The following is a 19391-nucleotide window of genomic DNA, read 5'->3' as shown; positions in this document are numbered from 1 at the left end:
CAGATCCCAGGAACAACATCAGAGCTCTCTGTCCAGAAGAGTGCAGTGCTAGGAACAGCTAAGATACTGTGCAGAACCCTCAAACTCCCAGGCCTCTGGTAGAGGACCCGAGGTTGAGGAAGACACATACCACCCATAGGGGTGAGAGGGGAATTTTTTTTATTTTTTTATTATATTAAGGTAATATAAAAGTCTAAACAATACAGCTGAAATGAGGTTCTTCTACCTTATCAAAATAAAATGTCTGATAATTTTTCATCAAATCAGCATTTTCTGTTGTGTTAGACATTTTTCAATCAGCTCTAAATGTTAAATAAAATTTCTTCTCAGTACAATTTTCACATTTGTACCACAATACAATGATGCAGGAGAGCTTGTTACTCATTCACTTGTACTGTAAGCCTTACCAAAGCTATATTTTTCTATTCTGTGATACAGTTTAGTTTGAATATTGGTGTAACTTTAGGCCTGATCATGGAATTAAATGGGAATTCCCCCTAGCAGATCTCTCGTAGATTTGGGCCCTACATTTTGTTGCAAATGGATTTTATCTTTAGATTTGTTACAGATTTACTTTAGCCTACGCTAATATTAAGGGATATCAGATATACTAATACCAATACGATATTGATTTTTCTCAATTCATTGTTAATACAAAGGAAGGACACATAGACTCTTAGATATAAATTATTTATGTTATCTCTGTATAATGTCAATGTTTTGGGTCCTATTGAGGTCAATGAGAGTTCATTTGAAAAATCTCATCCTAAACAGACAAGACAGAAAAAAGGTGGGGGAGTATTCCAGAATTTGAAATACCTTTGTAGATAACTGGATTGTCAAAATATGAACTGGCATCAGAATTTGATCTGACTAACTGTAAAATGATACTAATAATGCAGAATCTGGATTCAGTAGTCACAATTTAATTAAATTAAAAATGCTCAGAGTGCAAAACAAAATTTTCCCACAATTCAGGATCTGGATTTATTCTCTTTGTTGCATAGGATATCATTGTAGAGATAATTCTGGTGCGATCACTTCTTTCCAACATTCAAAAGTAATGATCCTTATGAAAAAATTACAGGATAACTTAGAAAGTTATGGGTATATGTCAGCTAGAGCAGGTTAGAAAATGGGTTTTTTCTGGTGCGTTGGCTTCTTTCCAACATTCAAAAGTACTGGTCCTTATGAAATATCAATATATAAATTACAGGATAACTTAGAAAGTTATGAGTATATACCAGCTAGAGCAGGTTAGAAAATGGGTTTTTTTCCATGGAAAATTTTAACTTTTTGGTGAAAAATCATAAAGTGAAAATTTTCAGCTGAAAATTGAAAAAGTTTCATCTCATAATTTTTGGCTGAAAACCAAAACTTTGTCCTTGGTCATGCCACTTTATGCCTCATGTGAGTTGTAGTTCAGGTGCATCATGCCCCCATTTTTCCTCTATAGGCCAAGCTTCCTGGTCAGACTGCATCTCCCATGATGCACCACAGTCTCCCATCTTGATGAGCCACTGTGTTGCATCATGAGACAATCTGGCCAGAGTAAGCCAAGAGAGGTGTCTGGCTAGAGAACTCAGCTTATAGAGAAGAACAGGGAAATGACACATCCAAACTTCAGCTCTCATAAGGCATTGCTACATGAATTCTGAATCAACATTTTTCAGCTGTTTTTCAATCAAAAACTGATAATTTTTTTTGCTTTTATGTGTTTACTTTTTTTGACAAAGTTGAAGTTTTCTTTAGAAAATGGATACTTTTTGCAAAAAAATTTTTTGATTGAAAATCTTCAACCAGCCCTATTGGAAATCTTGGCTCATATTAGGAAATAAGAAATGGAAACGTTTGTTGATGATGGAGCTTGGGATGATCAGAAAGTATAAATTAAATAACATAAAAGCAACATTATACTACCCAGCAATAGATTTTGCTGTTCCGGACTAATAAATCTTCAGTTTATATAATCTCTGATCTTTCAATTGGATCTGGGTGAGCAAACCTTTGTGCCCACTTGGAGCCTTACTGACTTCCATGGGACTCCACTGCATGGCCCCTTGCCATTGGGAAGCTTCTTGGGAGTCAGTGGAGCTCTGCAAGGTGCACCTGCCTGAATCCTATTACAGGATCAGGTCCATCATTTATATACAGAATTTTGTTGAAAATATGTATGTTAAAGTCAAGATTGTTAGTTCTTCTTGGTAGAAATTGTTCATTATATGAAAAATAGATACATCTATGGTCCTGTTTTCAAATATAAGTGAAATTATGGTGATCTTTATGTGTTGCAGGAAATCATCCAAAGGTGTAAATTTCAGCGATACAGGAACCTCAAAGGGTAGTAACTCCTATACAAGTGTCACGTTTCTGATTTTCCTTGGGTTGACTGGATAATCAGTAGGTCTTCGAGGTGATACTCTGTTCTGCTGCAGCTTATAAGGTACCTATAGATAATTAACAAACAATTATGTATTAGATTATATCAGAATGAAATCCATGCAGTGTCCCACTCAAAACCCAAGTATAAAGTAAAACAGCATCTGGAAGAAAGACTACACTTATTGGGGAAGGGGTAGCTCAATGGTTTGAGCATTGGTTTGCGAAATGCAGCATTGTGAGTTCAATCCTTAAGGGAGTCATTTGGGGGATTAGTCCTGCTTTGAGCAGGGAGTTGGGCTAGATGATCTCCTGAGGTCCCTTCCAACCCTAATCTATGATTCTAAGTTTCACATGTGACACACTGATTGTAAGACTGACAATTCTGGCATTTGTTAATTAATCATTTGCAGTCTGAGAGCTGCTAGTACACCCTGGTAATCTGTACTCTTTTCAGCAAAAAATGGTTGAAATACCCTTTCTCTTATCTTTTTTACTGAAGCTATTCAACAAGCTGAAATAAAAGTAGGACTTCTGGCATTGTTCTCTTAATACTACAATTAAAAATATTAAACATGTCAACCAAAGGGAAGCAATATTTTAGAGGTAGGTCACCTGACTTTGCAGTGTTGATTTAGGGTGGGATTTTCAAAAGGCATTGGCCTACCTCTGCTCCCGTCATAGGCAATGGGAATTTTACAACTGATCACAGTGGAGCCAGAGTTAGGTCTATGCTGAGCGCTTTTGGAAATCCTCCCCTAGAAGGTTTGTGGTTAGTATAACAGACTTCCATTCTTAATTACGTGAGTCTGTGCAAATATCATATGAAAGAGAAAAGACAAGGTAGAATAAGACTCAAAATCCCCAGCTACTGCAATCAAGACATATGTGCTTCAGATTGTTAAACCTCAAAAAATACAGAGGTTTAAGAAAAATAGTTACATATTAAGGAGCTCCAAAGACAAGAAATTACTGCAAAATTATAATTGTGCAACTTCACAAATGTAGTTTCACAATTGTAAACTATCAGGGAATTATAGCCAATGACCCAGGTCCTCAACTATGGCTGAGGAGCATACAATGCAAATCAGAATAGGTGGAACTAAAAAAGTTGGCTTTCGGCTCCCTAAACCCTGGACAATAATCTGTGTGCCAGTATAGTCCCTAGCGTGACTAGCAATGATTGACTCATAATAGGTCTGACCATAAGTCCACTGAAGTCAATGGGAGTCTCTCCATTCACTTCAGTGGGGCTTTGGATCATACCCAAGATGAGGAAAGTGGATCTCAGCTACTGAATAGCTATTGTTGGCTTGAGTCTAAAGTATAAGTGCATGAAATCTATGTTCTTTTGGTATTCTGCCTGTATTTAACATCTTAAATAATGCATCTGGTACATATGAATTATTTAATAGGTCATAGAAGGAAATGTTAGATAACAAATGTGGACAGTATTGCTTCTGTATATAGCTTTGGATTTAATGGCTCCCAGCACCTCAAAGAAAACCACAGGATAAATATAATTATTCCAGGAACATGTCATAAGACAGCTGTCTTCTGTTTCAAACACGAGTCTGTTTCTTTTTTCTTCTGCATTACTAAAACATATGTTAGTTGCCAAATTTACCCATGTTTATTAACTATTTATTTCAATGGAGAGTGAGTAGTGCTTTCAGAAGTGACTGGGTGGCCCATCTCTGCTCAAGAGACCCTTTCAGGGACCTTTCTGCTGGTTCCTGCTGATCTTAGCCTCTTGCAATTTAGCAACAATCTGAGGACTTTGCCTGTCTCCTCCAGCAGAATCATTGCTCACTTGTAATTGCCAGAGCACAGGGGATCTTTCCTTTGGTCTGTGGTACCTATGAGAAGAATAGCTGATTGATAGCAATTGTTCAGGTTATGGCCAAACAATATTGGGCATTTCTTGATACTTCAGTTATAGGTATGGTCATTATGTCAGACCATCTGAGACAAGTCACTTAAATAAAAGTACAGGATCGCTACCTGCAGAAAAATTTACAGATTTATAAAAGAAATGGTGCAGATATAGCTGAAAAAATCGGAAGGCAAATGTTATGTTTGCGGAACGCAGCCACCTGCTTCTCAGATATTCTGGACTGCCCATCTAATATAAATTATATTAAAAAGATTAAACTTATAATGGGGAGGTTCAGTTTGTTTGTTTGTTGCACGTAATAACCATGAAGTCTCAAACAGAGACAGAACAGAATTGCATAGTTCAAAACTGGCTCTGAACTTTCCCAGCATATGGTATTTTTTTAAATCTGATGTTTAGCAAAGTGTAGACCCATGACATTTCCGTAGTTTTGTTGCATCAAAATATTTCACTGTGTTTGACTTTATTAAAAAAGTCAATTGCACCAAACATTACTGTAGTATTATTGTAAGATATAGGGCTTGGGACCATTATGAGTGTAAGGGAAAATTGAGTAGGCCCAAACTTTGACCAAAATAACTTTGATTAAAATAACTGTGTACAAGGAGCAGGAGAGAAAGAATGAAAAATGCCAGTCTTGCGAAATGTAACTGTAATCACTAGGAGCCTTAACCGCAAAAGTACTACCTGATAATAAACAGGAAAGCTTGTTGCTTTTGTATTCCTAATAAGGAGCTGTTTTTCTGTTTTAAAGGATATTATGAATGAAAAGTGTGTTTGACTAAATATGGTTTTAAGCTATAGAAGCTTCTGTGTTCCTTTGTTAAACAGACCAGCTAGGCTGGCTGTGTCTCCCTGCATGCTTGCAATAAAAGAGCCTTAGGCTGTTCTGATCCAAACACAATGTGTGGTAATTTTTCCACATCATTAGACAATGCCATAGTAGGGTCAGTTTTTGCTGGTGATGGTGGCTGTTTTAATAAAGGTGAACTGGCAGAGGCAGTCTGGAATAATGTTATGGCCAGATTGCCCTGGTACTAGGGCTCATAGATAGGGAAAGGGAAGGGGAGTCCTGTTGCCTTGGAAATCCCATCCAAAGGTATGGACAATTGCAGTTCCCCCCTCTCCACCCAGAAAAGGCTGGGGCAGTATGTGCACTCCCACTGCAGGCACTATAGAAAGGGATTATGTCCCTAAAAGCGCAATGGGCCTGCTTCAGTATTGCCCTGCATCTTGTGTATACATTTATACCAGTTCCAAGTGAATGAAAAGTGCGTGTAAAAGGCTATCACCCTGCTCCAGCTGAGTTTTACACCCACATTGCACTGGTGTAAATCCCTACACACAGTACAGTGAATTAGGCCCAGTGTCTGTGAGATTCCTCTGCAGCCATGAGGCTCTACTCAGTCTGTGGCTGTACTATCTAGCCGCTGGCAATTTAGCATTCCCTAATGAAGATTAAAAAAGATCAGATGCATTATACAGTTTCATAGATGAAATTCAGATACTTAGGAGCACAATAGTAACGTCTTGATTTCAATCATTGTGTTATGGATGCCATGCCCTCAGCTTGATTTGATTCAAAGCTTTTTCCTCTTTGGAATAATTCAGCACATATGTGTTTCCAGTCTTCACAGGATCCCTCTTGGACTTCATGAAGATTAATGGTTTCATTGTCAATTATGTCTAACGTGCTGGGGGGAGAAGAAGTAGCAACAGTGAGGCTTGATTCATTTATTGAAGTATCTGATGCTGTATTATCAATGTTCTTAGATGGTCACAATGATCCCCTCTTCAAATATGAAGCAAAATGGTAGAATTCCTTCTTCATAGCTTTAAATCTCTCTGCAGTCATAGCATGAAATTCTTTATCCATTGATGATTGTCAGTAAAAAGCTTAAAACCACACATGCTGATTTATCAACTGCCCTCAAGGTTATTAAAAGCATAAAGCCTTTCTTATCACATTGGCTTGGTTGGGAGGAACTGGATACTAAATCAGTCTTTCTGTCTATTACAGCTCTTTAGCCACACAAAAGGAAGTAGTAGTCCATGGATGAAGCTAAGGATAAAACTGGTGCATGCAGCAGCTCACTTCAGGGTTTAATTCTTTAACTGTGTTTCTTTAATCAGTGAAAGAAAGATTTCAGCTAGTACAAGCACACTGTAGTCATTTTAATTCCTATATGACATCAAGTAGATGAATGATGTGCACACATCTGCTGTTATGAAACAGAGGTTTGAACTTCAAATTGATTTGACAGATGGCAGCTCCTCAGACCCAGATGCTATGCAAATGTGAGATGAGCTGAAGGCCCTGCCTATGTTACCCAGCCAAAGCTCCACCTCCAACTGCATTAGAACAAATTGCTGAAATTAATATAGTAGGCGTGTTTCCAAGCATGTCTGTTTGCTTGACGCACTCTACTGTACTCACAGCTGGAGCTACTGGGCAGCACACAGCTTAGAGGCCCAGTCCCTACTCAAGCAAAACTCTGCCTGCAATCAGTGGGGATTTAACCTGCAGGTTCAGGCCTTTGTTATGGCTTGGCTTACAGTGAGAGGAGTCTGTTTGCTTGAATGCGTAGTGTGTCTTTAAAGAGGCTGACTGGGGGACCTCTTTGGAAGTTCTTCCAATCAGATGCATTCCAGAGGTGGGACTGAGTGTCAGCCAGCTGATAGATCAGGGGACATCTTCTGTTTGTTTTAGATTTCAAGGTTACTTACCCACATTTGTTTCTTTTAATTCCAAATTTTATTTTAGTTATTTATTTCAATGGATAAATCAGCAAAAAAGCAATTCAAATGCACCATATCACAACATCCACTATGATAAAAATCATGTCACAGAACAGACTGCCTCCATACCCTCAGTTGTGTAACACCATCAGCCATACCCTCCTGCTCACCCAAAGTCACTCCCCGCACATGCCTAAAACAAGATCATATAATCTTGCTCTCCGGCCTGGACATCTGGGAAAAATAATCATCATTGCGTTTATTAACTGGAACTGCCTTTTCTTCAAATGTGTCATGTCCATTTCTTGTCCTATTAATAAAGATTCACTGGCCAATGAACATCATAACAGGACATACTCAAAGGTACATTTCACCCTTAAATGTGAAGTTACTTGCTGTCATGGCTTGTATTTCTGTTTTATTGGCCTTTTAATTCAGTTTTGATAGTGCAGTTTTTCTTCTCAAACAATCCACAGAGTCCCTATGTGGTTTACATGTAATGCAACAAGTGTAGCCGCTACCCCAGCCTCATTCCATCATAAAACCATAACCGCAACTAACTAATATTTCTAATTTATATGCTGTCATTTTTAGTAGTTAGAATGAAAACCAGATCCCTCCCCATTATTGGAACTATGACTCATGTTAGATTAAAAAATAAGGACTGCAGATATTATGCCAAATCCAAGCCTGCTGTAGCTCTACTGAGGTTAATTGACTTATGCTGAGGATGGATTTGGTCCACTCTGCATATACAGATGATTTTACAAAATGATCATCTTGTCTATCAGAGACATTTATGGTATATTAAGTGGGCCAGTTATGGGGCTGGCTTACTAGAGCACCCAGTCCTGCAAGGTTCTGAGTGCTTTCAATGTCTGTTGAAATCAAGGGGAATTGAAGGAGCTCATTACCTTACCGAGGGTGCTCAGCATCTTTACAATTGACCCTTATAGCCCTTACTGGGGCAAAAAAAACCTGTGGTCCTGACCCAATATGCACTGATGTCAATGTAAGCACTTCAGTTGTGTGGACTTTGCATCATGCCATGTAGGACTGAAATCAGTGCGTCAAAGAAAGTGAATCAATCCTAAGGACCAAAGCTAAATGCATTGAGAGTATCTTAGTCCCAAAGCATAAATTTGGTCCATAGCTTACTCCTGTGACTGGGAACAAGAAGCACACTTCATTATCATAACTGACAGTAACAAAATATTCAATTAAACAGAATTCTGCAACTCTCATCTTCCTGTGGCCTTTCCTTAGCTAATATATTCACAGTGGAGACTTTCCAGTACCTCTGGACAGATGCCTTAGCCTCGTCTTCTGCTTGCTGGCAATTTTCTCCTTAGCTCAATATTTATATCATTTTTAAACTGATAAATGCTACAGCATTAATTTTCCCTATGATGATTTGCCAAATCTTTTGCTTATGGTATGAATTGATCAGTGCAGTTGCTGTGCGAAAGAACCAGTGTTCATAGTCTATGAACATTTTACATTAGTTTCTATTCTGATTAGATTAATTTATGACAGCTGTTGTCTGTGTTGTTCTATGTTGCCAGTTTATGTAAAGAGACACTGTATGTTCCTGAGTGCTTTACTCCAAGGGGTAGGGAGCAAGGATTTCTATGTAAACAAAATCTTGGGTGCCAAATCCCATCTAGTAATTTAGAATAGCACCTTGTTAAGCATTGAAAAGTAAATGCCAAATTTGATGTCAACATGGTTTAAGATCCTAATCAGAAGCCTGATCCAAAGCCCATTGAAGTCAATAGGAGTTTTTCTACTGGCTGCATTGTGTGCTAGATTAGGCCCTAGATGCCTAACACTTTGCATCTAATTTCCATGCAGGCTGGGGAATGTACTGTACAGAAGAAATGTTTAAATCAATCAGTACAGAATGTTACAATATGCTAAACACAAGGAATTTATTTTAAAGAAGGGAAATAAGACACAAACCTGGAACTCAATAATGGAGGAAATGCAAAAGAAGAAGAACTCAGCCAAAACCTTCCTGATTATAATGGAGGAAAGGGGAGACAAAACCAACAATTTCCAAATCTGGAAGAAGGAGCAAAACAAAAGGTACAAGGTCTGTAAAAACAAAAGTAATGCCGCTGTACTTGGTGGTATGGCAGATCACAGGGGCAGCTCCTAGACTGATGGATCTAAGGTTCAGGTGAGGGCTTCAGGTTTGTTCAATCTTGAGTTGCTGCTGCTGGCCTCTGGATTGATGATTCCTGGATTACAGATAAGGATCCTTTGGTTTCTGAGTCACTAGCTGGGGGTTCTGGCCTGTGGATTTCTGAGTCCTTGACTGGGGTTGCTGACCTCCAAATTGCTTGGTCCTGACAGGAGGGTGTTGGTTCTTGATTTGGTGCCCCTGGGGCTGGTGGATCCTGGGTTGCGGGTGCTGACTTCTGAGTGATTGTTTGTTTGTTTGTAGATGCTGACCTTTTCGTTGCTGAGTTCTGGGATGTCGGGCCCCAGTGTTCGGGTGCTGATGTCTGTGGTGGTACAGGGTCCTGGTATGTGGATGTTGGCTTCTGGATTGCAGGGTCCTGGGGTAAATGATCCTTAAGTAAGGGGTCCTTATTTGCTGCTTCTTGTAGTTTTGTGTCTTAGGTTGCTGCCTATGGTGATTAAGATGATGCACGGGTGAAATGGAAGTGTGGTACGGAAGAGAACGCGATGATCTGGGGACCTGAGTTGACTGCCACCTTACATGTGTTGAGATCTGTATGAGAAAAGGAAGCAGGTTATGATCAGAATGCACGTTGAATCATCACATGATGATAGATAGCCAACATGTTTGTGGCTAGATCAGTACATGTGAATCCACAAGGAGTTGAAGACAAACATAAAGGTCAGAGCAATCCTATTTGTGGCCCTATAGTGCCTGAATGTGCAAGACCTTCTCTCAGTCCTCCTAAGATGTCAGTACTATGGGTATGATATTTCTGATGGCTGCACACTATTTTATTTGCACTGCAGTGAGTACATTATGAACATAATAGTACTCACAACACTATTAGAGCACACATACAGTTTTGACTAGGAAAAATGCTAATATTTGGATTCAGATTCTATTCATTCTCAGTGACTGTGTTTGCATTAGAGTCAATCTCTCCAGGCATGAATACCATTTGAAAATGAAGCTCTGTCATCAAACCCTGCCCATCTCCTGCTGCCACTGCTGCTTCTGTTCTTCTTTCTGCTGATTCCTCGGGGTGTCAAGGAAGCCAAGCACAGAGATCTCAATCCCTTCCTCCATCATCCAGGGATGGAAAGATAAGTACTTGGGTCTTCAGTTCCCATTCTCTTTCCTTCAATGAGGGGGAGCAAGTGTGTTCATTTACTCTTCATTCTCCTCCAGGGAGGAAGAGCTGGAAGCTAGGTTCTTCACTCCCCTCACCTGTCCTTCATGGAAGGATTACCAAAAGCCCAGATGTTTACTCATCCTCCTTTATCATCCAGGGACTGTGAGCCAGGTGCTGCGGTCTTCACTCCCATATCCTCCTGGAATGTGGAAACAATTCTTCATATAATTCCTCTCCCTTTCCTTTTTTCATTTCTATTAAAATACCCAGAAGAGCAATAGAGTAAGGAAGAAGAAGAGCCACCGGTAGTGTCTGCTGAACCTGGACAGAGAACGACAAGCAAGAATCATAGATGCCTGTGCCAGGGATTGCAGTGGCAGGAGCGTAGGGGGCTACTGAACATGCTGTTTGGTTGAACAGTAATCACCCACCAAGAACAAATGCAATTATATGGCTGGCCATCTGATTTTTTTCCTGGTTGACAAGACATTTAATATCTTGAATGAGCAGCCCAGTGTTTAACATGTGTGACATATTGGTACCTGCAATAATTGATCAGTCAGTGTTCAAATGTGGCCAATCTTTTGGCAGGAAGCCTTGTTTCTGAATCTGTAAGGGAAGACTATAAGAAAGCAGGTTTTGGGGGGGGAATCTTTCACCATGTTTGAGAATAATGTCATAGATTGAGTCCACAAATTGCAAAGCCACCGTCTCTTCTGGAAAGGCTTCCTTATAAAATATTAAAACTGTTGTAATCAACCATATATAAGTTAGACATGCAGAGGTGTACTGAGAAGCCAAAGGGCTAACGGGGCAATCTGTTGTGTTCAGATTGGGAATCTAGCCGTGGCCACCGTGCTCAGAAGAGACAGTGGAAAGTGGGATTTCTGGAGTTTGTAAAGATACACAAAGTATCCTGTTGGGAAACTTATACATCATGTGAAACCATATTCTACTGTGGAGGACCAAGACATTGGTTAGATTGCTAAACATTCTCTCACCATATTGTAAAATACCATTACAAAAAGTTTGAATCCTCAGAGTAATTTTTGACCTCTGTAAAAGAACGTGCCTGCAGTTACTGATGTAGATGTAAACCTTTGGACCTTAAAGTTCAGAGTGGGGAAGGAACCTTGACATGGTAGCAGCGGTGGGATTTTTTAGGAACCAAAAGCCAATAGGATTTTTTTTCTCCTTTCTAGCTGCTTGAAAAGCAGCCTGAAGGCAGAGGTGTTAAGTTTTTTAACAAGGGTCTTTGTTAAGATGAGGCTTCAAGCTGTGAGCAAACAGCCGGCAAAAGGAATTTACAAGCTGAATTGTTTTCTTTCTTTCTACCTCTTGGTCGCTAGTTAGAAAGTCTCTGTTAACCAGCAGCCCTGAGCTGAGTGTGGCCAGCACAAGAAAACAGGAAAATGAGTACCAATGGAGCAACTAATAAACTACAGCTGGATGGCTAGGCTAAGAGAGAGAAGAAAGACAACGAACATAAGAGTCAAATGAACTAATAACAAGAGAGATTCCCAGAGGAGGTCTGCTCAAAAGAGGTTTCTATGGAGATGAAGAAACAAGAGATGGAGATGAAAACAAAAAAGAAATGGACGATGAAAAGAAAGAGAGAGATGGAAGAAAAAAAGAAAAAAGCCAAAGAGGCTGAACCACAAGAGGGCTATGGAAATCAGAGGAGGGGCACCGCAGGCTCTGGAATAGCAAAGGCTAAGCCGCATGTAGACCAACCCTAACAACCCTTCTCCAGGTAATGTTCCCATCCCAGAAATTCCCACCTACAAGGCAGAGTGACTGATACTTGAGGGCTTCTTAGAAAATTTCGAAAGGGGCCTGCCATGGGACAACATCCCTACAAACCAGTGCATGAAAGAGCTGAGGCCAACACTCATTGGCCTTAGCAGAGGTGGCGGCGAAATGCCTAAGGAACACATGCATGATTATGAACTTTTTCAAACCAAGGCCAGAATCCGAAGGGCTAACACCTGAGCCATGCCCGTCGGCAGTTCAGAGCCTAAGGTGGAAACCAGATGTTGTCATTACCCTGACACGCCTACCTGCATTGGAAAGAATTGGTGCCTGGATATCAGGAGCAAGTGCTAAATCTCTGGAAGAGCTTTCCTTCCTAATGCAATGGAGCAGTTCTTAGAGGGTGTGCCTTTAGGAAATAGAAAGGTACATCCTAGATGGGAAGCCCAAAACTGTAACCCCGAGGCAGGGAGAATTGGAGCCAGATGGGTGGAAATGGCAGAAAAGAAAAAGCTACAGCAAGAGGAACGAATATCAGAGGGAACAAACCGAAAATAAACCCTATCACGGGCAAACCCAAGACCCACTACAACCCAAGAAAAGCCCAGACACCCTATTGTCCCCACCATCACCAGCCTTACCCCACTCGACTAGTGACAGTCGGCTGGCGATGTTTAAAGTAATGAACTGGACATATAAGCCCAACTACCCCAAGAACCCACCCATTGCAGTTCATTACACTACAATCACACCAAAGACTCCGCACAGATGCCTCTCAAATCCTTGAGCGAAGGGAAAACTTGAGAGTGGTCGGAAAGAAGGTTATCGCACTGGAGGGACACTGGGGCGCACACAAGTGATACCACCTATCCACCATATGGCCTTGGTGGAACCCAAATTCATCAAACTCAGAGGCCCAAGTGACAATTCACGCCATTACGTCAAATCTTAACCTGGCCTAACGCTAGTTCCTGCCAGTATAAGGGCTGGGTCAGGAATGTGGATCTTTTGCAGTTCCCTATCGAACAATTATCCCGATCAAACCTATCACATTGTAGGAAGATGCCAACTATGTGAATGCTGCCAGAGGGTGGGAATAGGTCCACGAGGCGAGGCAAACCAACGCTTCCACAGCCTCACCTGTTCCTGAGCGTCCATACAAGGGCCCCACGTGTTACCAGAAACCCAGACCGGAGGTGGGTGGAAAACTGATCCCCCAAATACTGCAAACAGCCATAGTGCATCCAGTCCAGAACCTGGAACTGGAAAAGCAACCAGCACCAGAACCGCTCACTGACTCCCAGCGCTTGCAAAACCAGTATTCAACTCCAGCGCCAGAGGGCACCAGCGGGCCTGAACTGGCAGAAGCAGCAGACACCGTACCCAAGAGGCTCAGCCAGAGCGTGAAATATCCATAGTGGCATTCTCAGCAGAAAGCGTTCAACCATCACAGAAAACAACCCCAACTCAGCTACCACTTCCGAGGAGGACCAGGCCCAAGTCACAGTCTTAGGAGGAACTGATTCCCAGCCATCAAGGGACCATTCCATCTGAGTAGAGAGCGTGAGACATCTTCGAGAGTTGGGTATCAGCCAGCACAGGAGTAGCCCAACCGCGCTCCTCAGCTCTTCTAACACTATCCCAGTTGTTTGTAGAACAGGGACTTTGTTAATACAAGGAGACGCGTTCTTGTGTGGATTGGCACCAAGAAGACTGGGCGTCCTCAAAGACGAGTTGGTAGTTTCACGAGTACCTCGGGTAAAGCTTTTGAGTTTATTCATGATCATTAGCCGAGTGTCCAGGCTGTTCGGTGAGAATAGAACCAGGAAGAACCATTTGGGGAAGTCCTTCCACTGGGAGGAAGGGGCAAGGACGTTGCGATATGTTCCAGTCTTGTGAGGTAAGGCAATGGGTGGAGGAAGCCCCAAGATCAGGTCATAGCCCCTCTCCAGCGCCACTCCCAGTATAAACCTCGCACGGTCCCCATTTCAGCGTGGAGCTGTGGATTTGGGTCCTTTTCCCGATAAAAAAAAGACCTCCAGAAGGAAAGCATGTACATACTGACCTTTCATGGATTTTGCTACCGATGGTCGAAGCAGTAGCTCTAAGCAAACACAGGGCTAAAAACTGTGTGCCATGCCTTAGCAGACATTTTTGGCAGGGTAGGCTGCCCTCCAACATTCTTACAGATTCGCGAACTAATTTCCTGGCAGGGACCTGTCAATAGCGTTTCTACTCACGAATGTGACACGCTAGCGTTCTAGAAAACCTGAGTAAGCTAGCATGAACCCTCTAAGCTTAATTACCGAGCTTAGATCTGATATCGGCTGCACCAGCCAGACCAAAAATTCCAGGGTTTGGCTCACTCTGGCTCCCCCAAAACCTTCCCCCTGGGGGATCCCCGAAAGACGCAGAGGCACTGGAGTCTCACACCAAAGGGAAACAACTCCTCATCCCTTGTCCCTCCTCTTTATCTCATCCGGCCAGCTCCCCATCCTGGGTTGAGCCTGGCGTAGCTGTACTATAAACTCCTGAAATGCAGAAAGCCAGAGAGGCAATTTACTCCGCCCATGACCGCGTCCCTGGGCTGCACCTGATTTTCAGATCACCCTACGAATCTCAATCACAAAGAGAATTTTCCCTTCCCTTCGTTCCTTAGCCCTAACCCAGAGAAAAACTCAAAACAGGGCTTAAAAAGAAAGCTTAAAATAAAAAGAAAGAAAAAACCACATGACATGATCTCTGGCCATGCAAGGCACGAAAAATACACAGGGCTATTACTTAAGAAGAAAAAGTAATAATATAGAGCGCCCTTATTCGGAAAAACGATAATCCAATTTAACAGTCCAGGCAAGACTGACACACAATGTAAGACAAAAAAAAAACGAAGTACGATCTGATAGTCCTTTTTTCTACCTTTGTACTCAACAACTTTGAAACTGAAGATAGAGCTTGAATTGATAGAAAGACCCCCTCTCATAGCTGAGATCCAGACAAAGACATCAGACCTGCACATCCATCCCTGAGCTCGAAAAAAATCCGGTTTCATGATTGGTCCTATGTCAGGTGTTTGGTTTACCCTCCTTTGCGAGGTGAAATAGACATAACGCCTTAGCTATCTGTTTATGAACAGGACCATGAAAAGTCTGGGAAGAGTCATGGCGGTGATCACTTGGTTGCCAGACCCATCGACCTTACCACCATGAAACCAATTGGCGCTGGTGGAGAGGTTAATGGAACTATTGGGGCCATGATACGTAATTTTGTAAATGAACACTCCAATGATTGGGGCCTAGTGTTTGAGCAGTTGGCTTTTTTGTCTACAGGGCTGTACATCCCAGTTTTGGGGTTTTCACCTTCAAACTTGGTATGGCATGAGTTAAGGACCATTACAGTTGGGTGAAGCAGCAAGGGAGGGGTACAGCCTCTCCAGGACTAACATTCTCTAGACTTTGTGAGCAATTACAAACACCCTCCGACACGCTTTAGCCCTTGCTAAGAAAACCTAAAGGATGCTCAGGGAAGAGCAAAGGCCTGGTATGATAAACATCCAGAGACCGTTCTGCAAGTAGGGGAACCAGTTATGTCTGAAGGCGCAACAGGCCCATACGATGGAAAGCGTCAGAGGAAAGGGCCATTCAGCCGGTCCAAGAGTGCCTGGGAAGCTGTTAATAATCTCATAGCATTCCCCACCTCGTAACCAAATGCCTAAACGGTACCATGTTAATTCTCAAAGCCAGTTTAATTTCAGAGAACTTAATGTTTGTCAGTTTACAGCGCCACGAGCGCTGAGATGATGCTGTTTGAGTGGCCTGGAAGGTGGTCTATCGACTAACGAGGAAGAGTAATGTGGTGCGAAGGCGTGGAAGAGGTGAACTCTCCGCCAACCCTGGAATCGTACTACAGCACGCAACAGATCAGAGGAGCGTGCATTCTTAGTTTCGCCCGCTAATATTCTCAGCCACCCCAGGAATGGACCACGGGCATACGCACTCCAATGACATAAGGTAATGACTTACCCCAATCCCACCCTACTGGTGTCTCACCGTCATGCCCAAGCTGCTATAAGAACTGGGAGAATTCAAACATGCGACCCAGATGGGTATATAACCGCCCCTCTAGACCAAGTGATGGCATAGCCTCCAGTGAGTCAGTTGCCCAGAATTACCAGTATAGGGGTTTAAATAATCGCGGTTTGGTTGGACTACCGTAGCTAAAGTCTCCGTTAAATCTCGTCCGCAACAAGCATAACAACTTAGTCAATGCCATCGCACCGATTGACGCTATGGTGAGAAATGGTACGTTTGCCCATGTTTCATCTCTACATTAGACTTAACCAAGGGTACTTATGATGCATACTACGCTAGATGACCGCCAGGAAAGGTCAGCTTCAGCAGCCATCGGCAGGGGTGTATTAATTTAATGTGCTTCCCTTTCAAGGCTGCAAAATGCACCTCGCCACCAGGTCCAAAGACTATACAGATGGTCTCCTTAAGCGGATTGGGAGAATATGGCAGTATGCCTAACGCTCGATGAAACGGGCCATGTTTTTCTGATTCATGGGCAGAACACCTGAAACACTATGAAAAAGTCTTCGAGCGCATCAAGGCAGGCAGGAACTGTTTAAGGCTAAAAAGTGTCAATAGGCCCAAAAACAGAGTGACTTACAACTTGGACATCCAAAGAATGGGTCAAAGGAACATAAAACCTACAGGCCAATAGTGGGATGGCATCGCAAAAGTGGCCTGTCCCAAATAGTCAAAAGAAACAGGTCCAATCACTCTTAGGCTTGGCGCGGATATTACAGAGCGATGTTGTACCACACTACAGTCAAATTGGCTGCCCACTAACCGACCTGCCAGAAAGACCCAGCCAAATGCAGTTAAGTGGGAACTGGATGATGTCAAGAAGGCCTTTAAAATCCAGCTAAGAGCAACAAACTTTTGTTGACCCTGTGCTAAGTGGCTCCCAGACTTTGACAACCATTCAGTAACCACAGATGCGTCTAAGCGTGGTAAATAGGCAGGGCGGTGCAAAACCATATTAGGCAAGACTAGGGCGTTGCCTAGGGCCCAAGAATTTGGGGCGCCAAAAAGTGGTGCCCCCAACAAAATTTTTAAATGGTTGACATGGTTATCCCGTGCTGCTGGAGATAGCCTGGAGCAGCCAGCAGCAGCACTGCCTGCCGCCCGGCAGCCCAAGGTGTCCCGCGGGTCAGGGCGCCAACCGAGTCCAGCGCGCCCCTGAGGTCAGTACGCCGCCGGTGCCTTGCAGCCCGACAGGGCGCCCCCCGCCCCCGGGTCAGTGAGCCGCCAGCCGTGACCCAGCAGCCCCAGGGCGCCACCGCCCCGGGGTCAGGGAGTCAACGGCCGGCGCATGCCTGGCAGCCCAGGGCTGCCCCCCGGGTCAGGGAGGCCGGCCGCCGCCCGCACGACAAGCCCGGCAGCCCAGGGTTGCCCCTGCCCCCGGGGTTCGCGTGAGCCGGCGCCGAGTGACCGCAGCAGCCAGGGTGCCGCCCCTGCCTCCCAGGGTCTAAGTGAGCCAGCCGCGCAGCTCCGGCGCTCCAAGGCGCCCCCCCAATCTGGCCCCAGGGTAGGACCGCGCTTCCGGTGGCCTGCGCAGCTGCCGCGGAGCCACGAGACCCTGCGCGCAGGCGGCGAATGTCCCAACCTAGGCCCAGAAACCCTAAGCGCCAGTACCTGGTATAGGAGCAGTTTTAATGCAGGAAGGACCAAACTAGAATTTTCAAATCCTGTCGTCGTTTCTCAGCAAGAAACTGTCCGTGAGAGGGAAAGCCACTGGTCCAATCAGTGGAAAAAGAATGCTAGCCTTGGTGTTGCCCTGGAAAAGCTACGCCCATAATTTGGGGATGGCGTTTCCAGTACAAACGCGACGCACGCTGCGCTAAAGTGGCTTAATACTGCCAAGGGAAACAACAAATACCTCTTCAGTGGAGTTTTTAAGAAATCTTCCTCCAAGATTTTAAATTCAAAATTCAACACAATGTCAAGAGCTTCTAACGAAAGTAAGCTGAGTGCACGTCTCCCCGTAAAGTCTCCGCCAGAGACAAAACTGGTTAAATTGTCGCTTAAAATGTGAAAAATCTGTAGTTTATATAATTAGTAGTATTAATTGTAAAGTGTATTGTTTAGAGTTATCTGTTGGTGCTAATTAGTTCTAGGGAGAATGGTTCTATCACCCGCCATTGGTGGTTTGTATCCGACTGATTCGTTGTCGGGTGGTGTAGTATTTTGGGTGGGTTTCTATTAAATTCATGGTATTAGGTTTAAGGGTTTTGTGTTCCTATGTTGTAGGTGTATATAGATAGGTTAAGAAGCCAGTAAACTCTTGGTCTGTACAGTCTGACGCGTCATTTATAGTATCTTTTTCTTTTGATTGTATTTATTGTTTTTTTTGTGTGTTATGTTGTTTTTTTTTTCTATATGTAGTATTCTGTTGCTTATATTATTGTTTTTTTCTTTTTTTTTTTGGTGTTGGTGTATTATTGTGTATATTATGTTGTTTGTTGTTGTGTGGGTTGTTTTGTGTGTTTTTGTCTTGTTCTTGTTTTGTGTGTGTTTTGTTTGTTGTGTTGTGTTTGTTTGTGTTGTTGTGTCTGGCGTCGGGGGACGAAGATTGTAGGACCTTATCACATGGAGCCAGTCGCTGCGCAAACGGTGCGAAAAACCAGGTCGGCTCAGGGGGCAAAGGGATAGGAAGCTCAGAGTCAAGGCGAGGAGGGAGTGGGGGGCGCACGGGGAAGGGCCTGTTGGGGGCGAAGAGAAAGTGGGACCTGCGGTTGGCCTGTAACTTTAACCTAAGGCTAAGAGGGGGTTCCTTATGGGCTATATAAAAAATCTGATTACCAGCTGTAAAGTATTTCCCATCCTATTTTGCAGAGATGATTTTTTTTTTACTTTTCTTTCTCTTTCTTTAATTAAAAGCTTTCTTTTTAAGAATCCTGATTGATTTTTCCTTGTGGTTAAGAGTTCAAGGGATGGATCTGGACTCACAGGGTTGGGCGAGGGGCGAAAGGAGTGGGGATGGTTAATTTCTCCGTATGTTTTAAGACCAAGGGGTTTGGCATTTGTGTTGAACTCAAGGGAGATTGGTGGTAAAGCCTTTCAAGCGCTTGCCCATGGAGAGAAGGTGTTTTTATTGGGGGGGGGACGGGGGGGAGACAGAAGTGTCCAGACACAGAATTTCTGGATGGTGGCAGAGTTAAGCCAGATCTAAGCAATGATAGAGCTTTAGAAATGTCCATGCAGGTCCCAACCTTTGTACCCTAAAGTCAGAGTGGG

The 19391-nt window shown here is 43.1% G+C and overlaps 1 protein-coding gene across 1 annotated transcript in view; it reads right to left on the bottom strand.

The window, feature by feature from the left end:
• Positions 1-1124: 1124 nt before the first annotated feature.
• Positions 1125-19391, bottom strand: part of IGSF5 (immunoglobulin superfamily member 5) — a 43942-nt gene continuing 25675 nt past the window's right edge. The window contains exon 8 of the mRNA XM_075062136.1: positions 1125-2447. Coding sequence (XP_074918237.1) covers positions 2352-2447 — 96 coding nt within the window. The 3' untranslated portion in view covers positions 1125-2351. The remainder of the gene's footprint in view (positions 2448-19391) is intronic.

Source organism: Chelonoidis abingdonii, chromosome 1, assembly GCF_003597395.2.
Source record: "Chelonoidis abingdonii isolate Lonesome George chromosome 1, CheloAbing_2.0, whole genome shotgun sequence".
Taxonomy (NCBI): domain Eukaryota; kingdom Metazoa; phylum Chordata; order Testudines; family Testudinidae; genus Chelonoidis; species Chelonoidis abingdonii.
The sequence above is the reverse complement of the archived record's forward strand: the minus strand, read 5'-3'. Positions and strand labels throughout refer to the sequence as shown.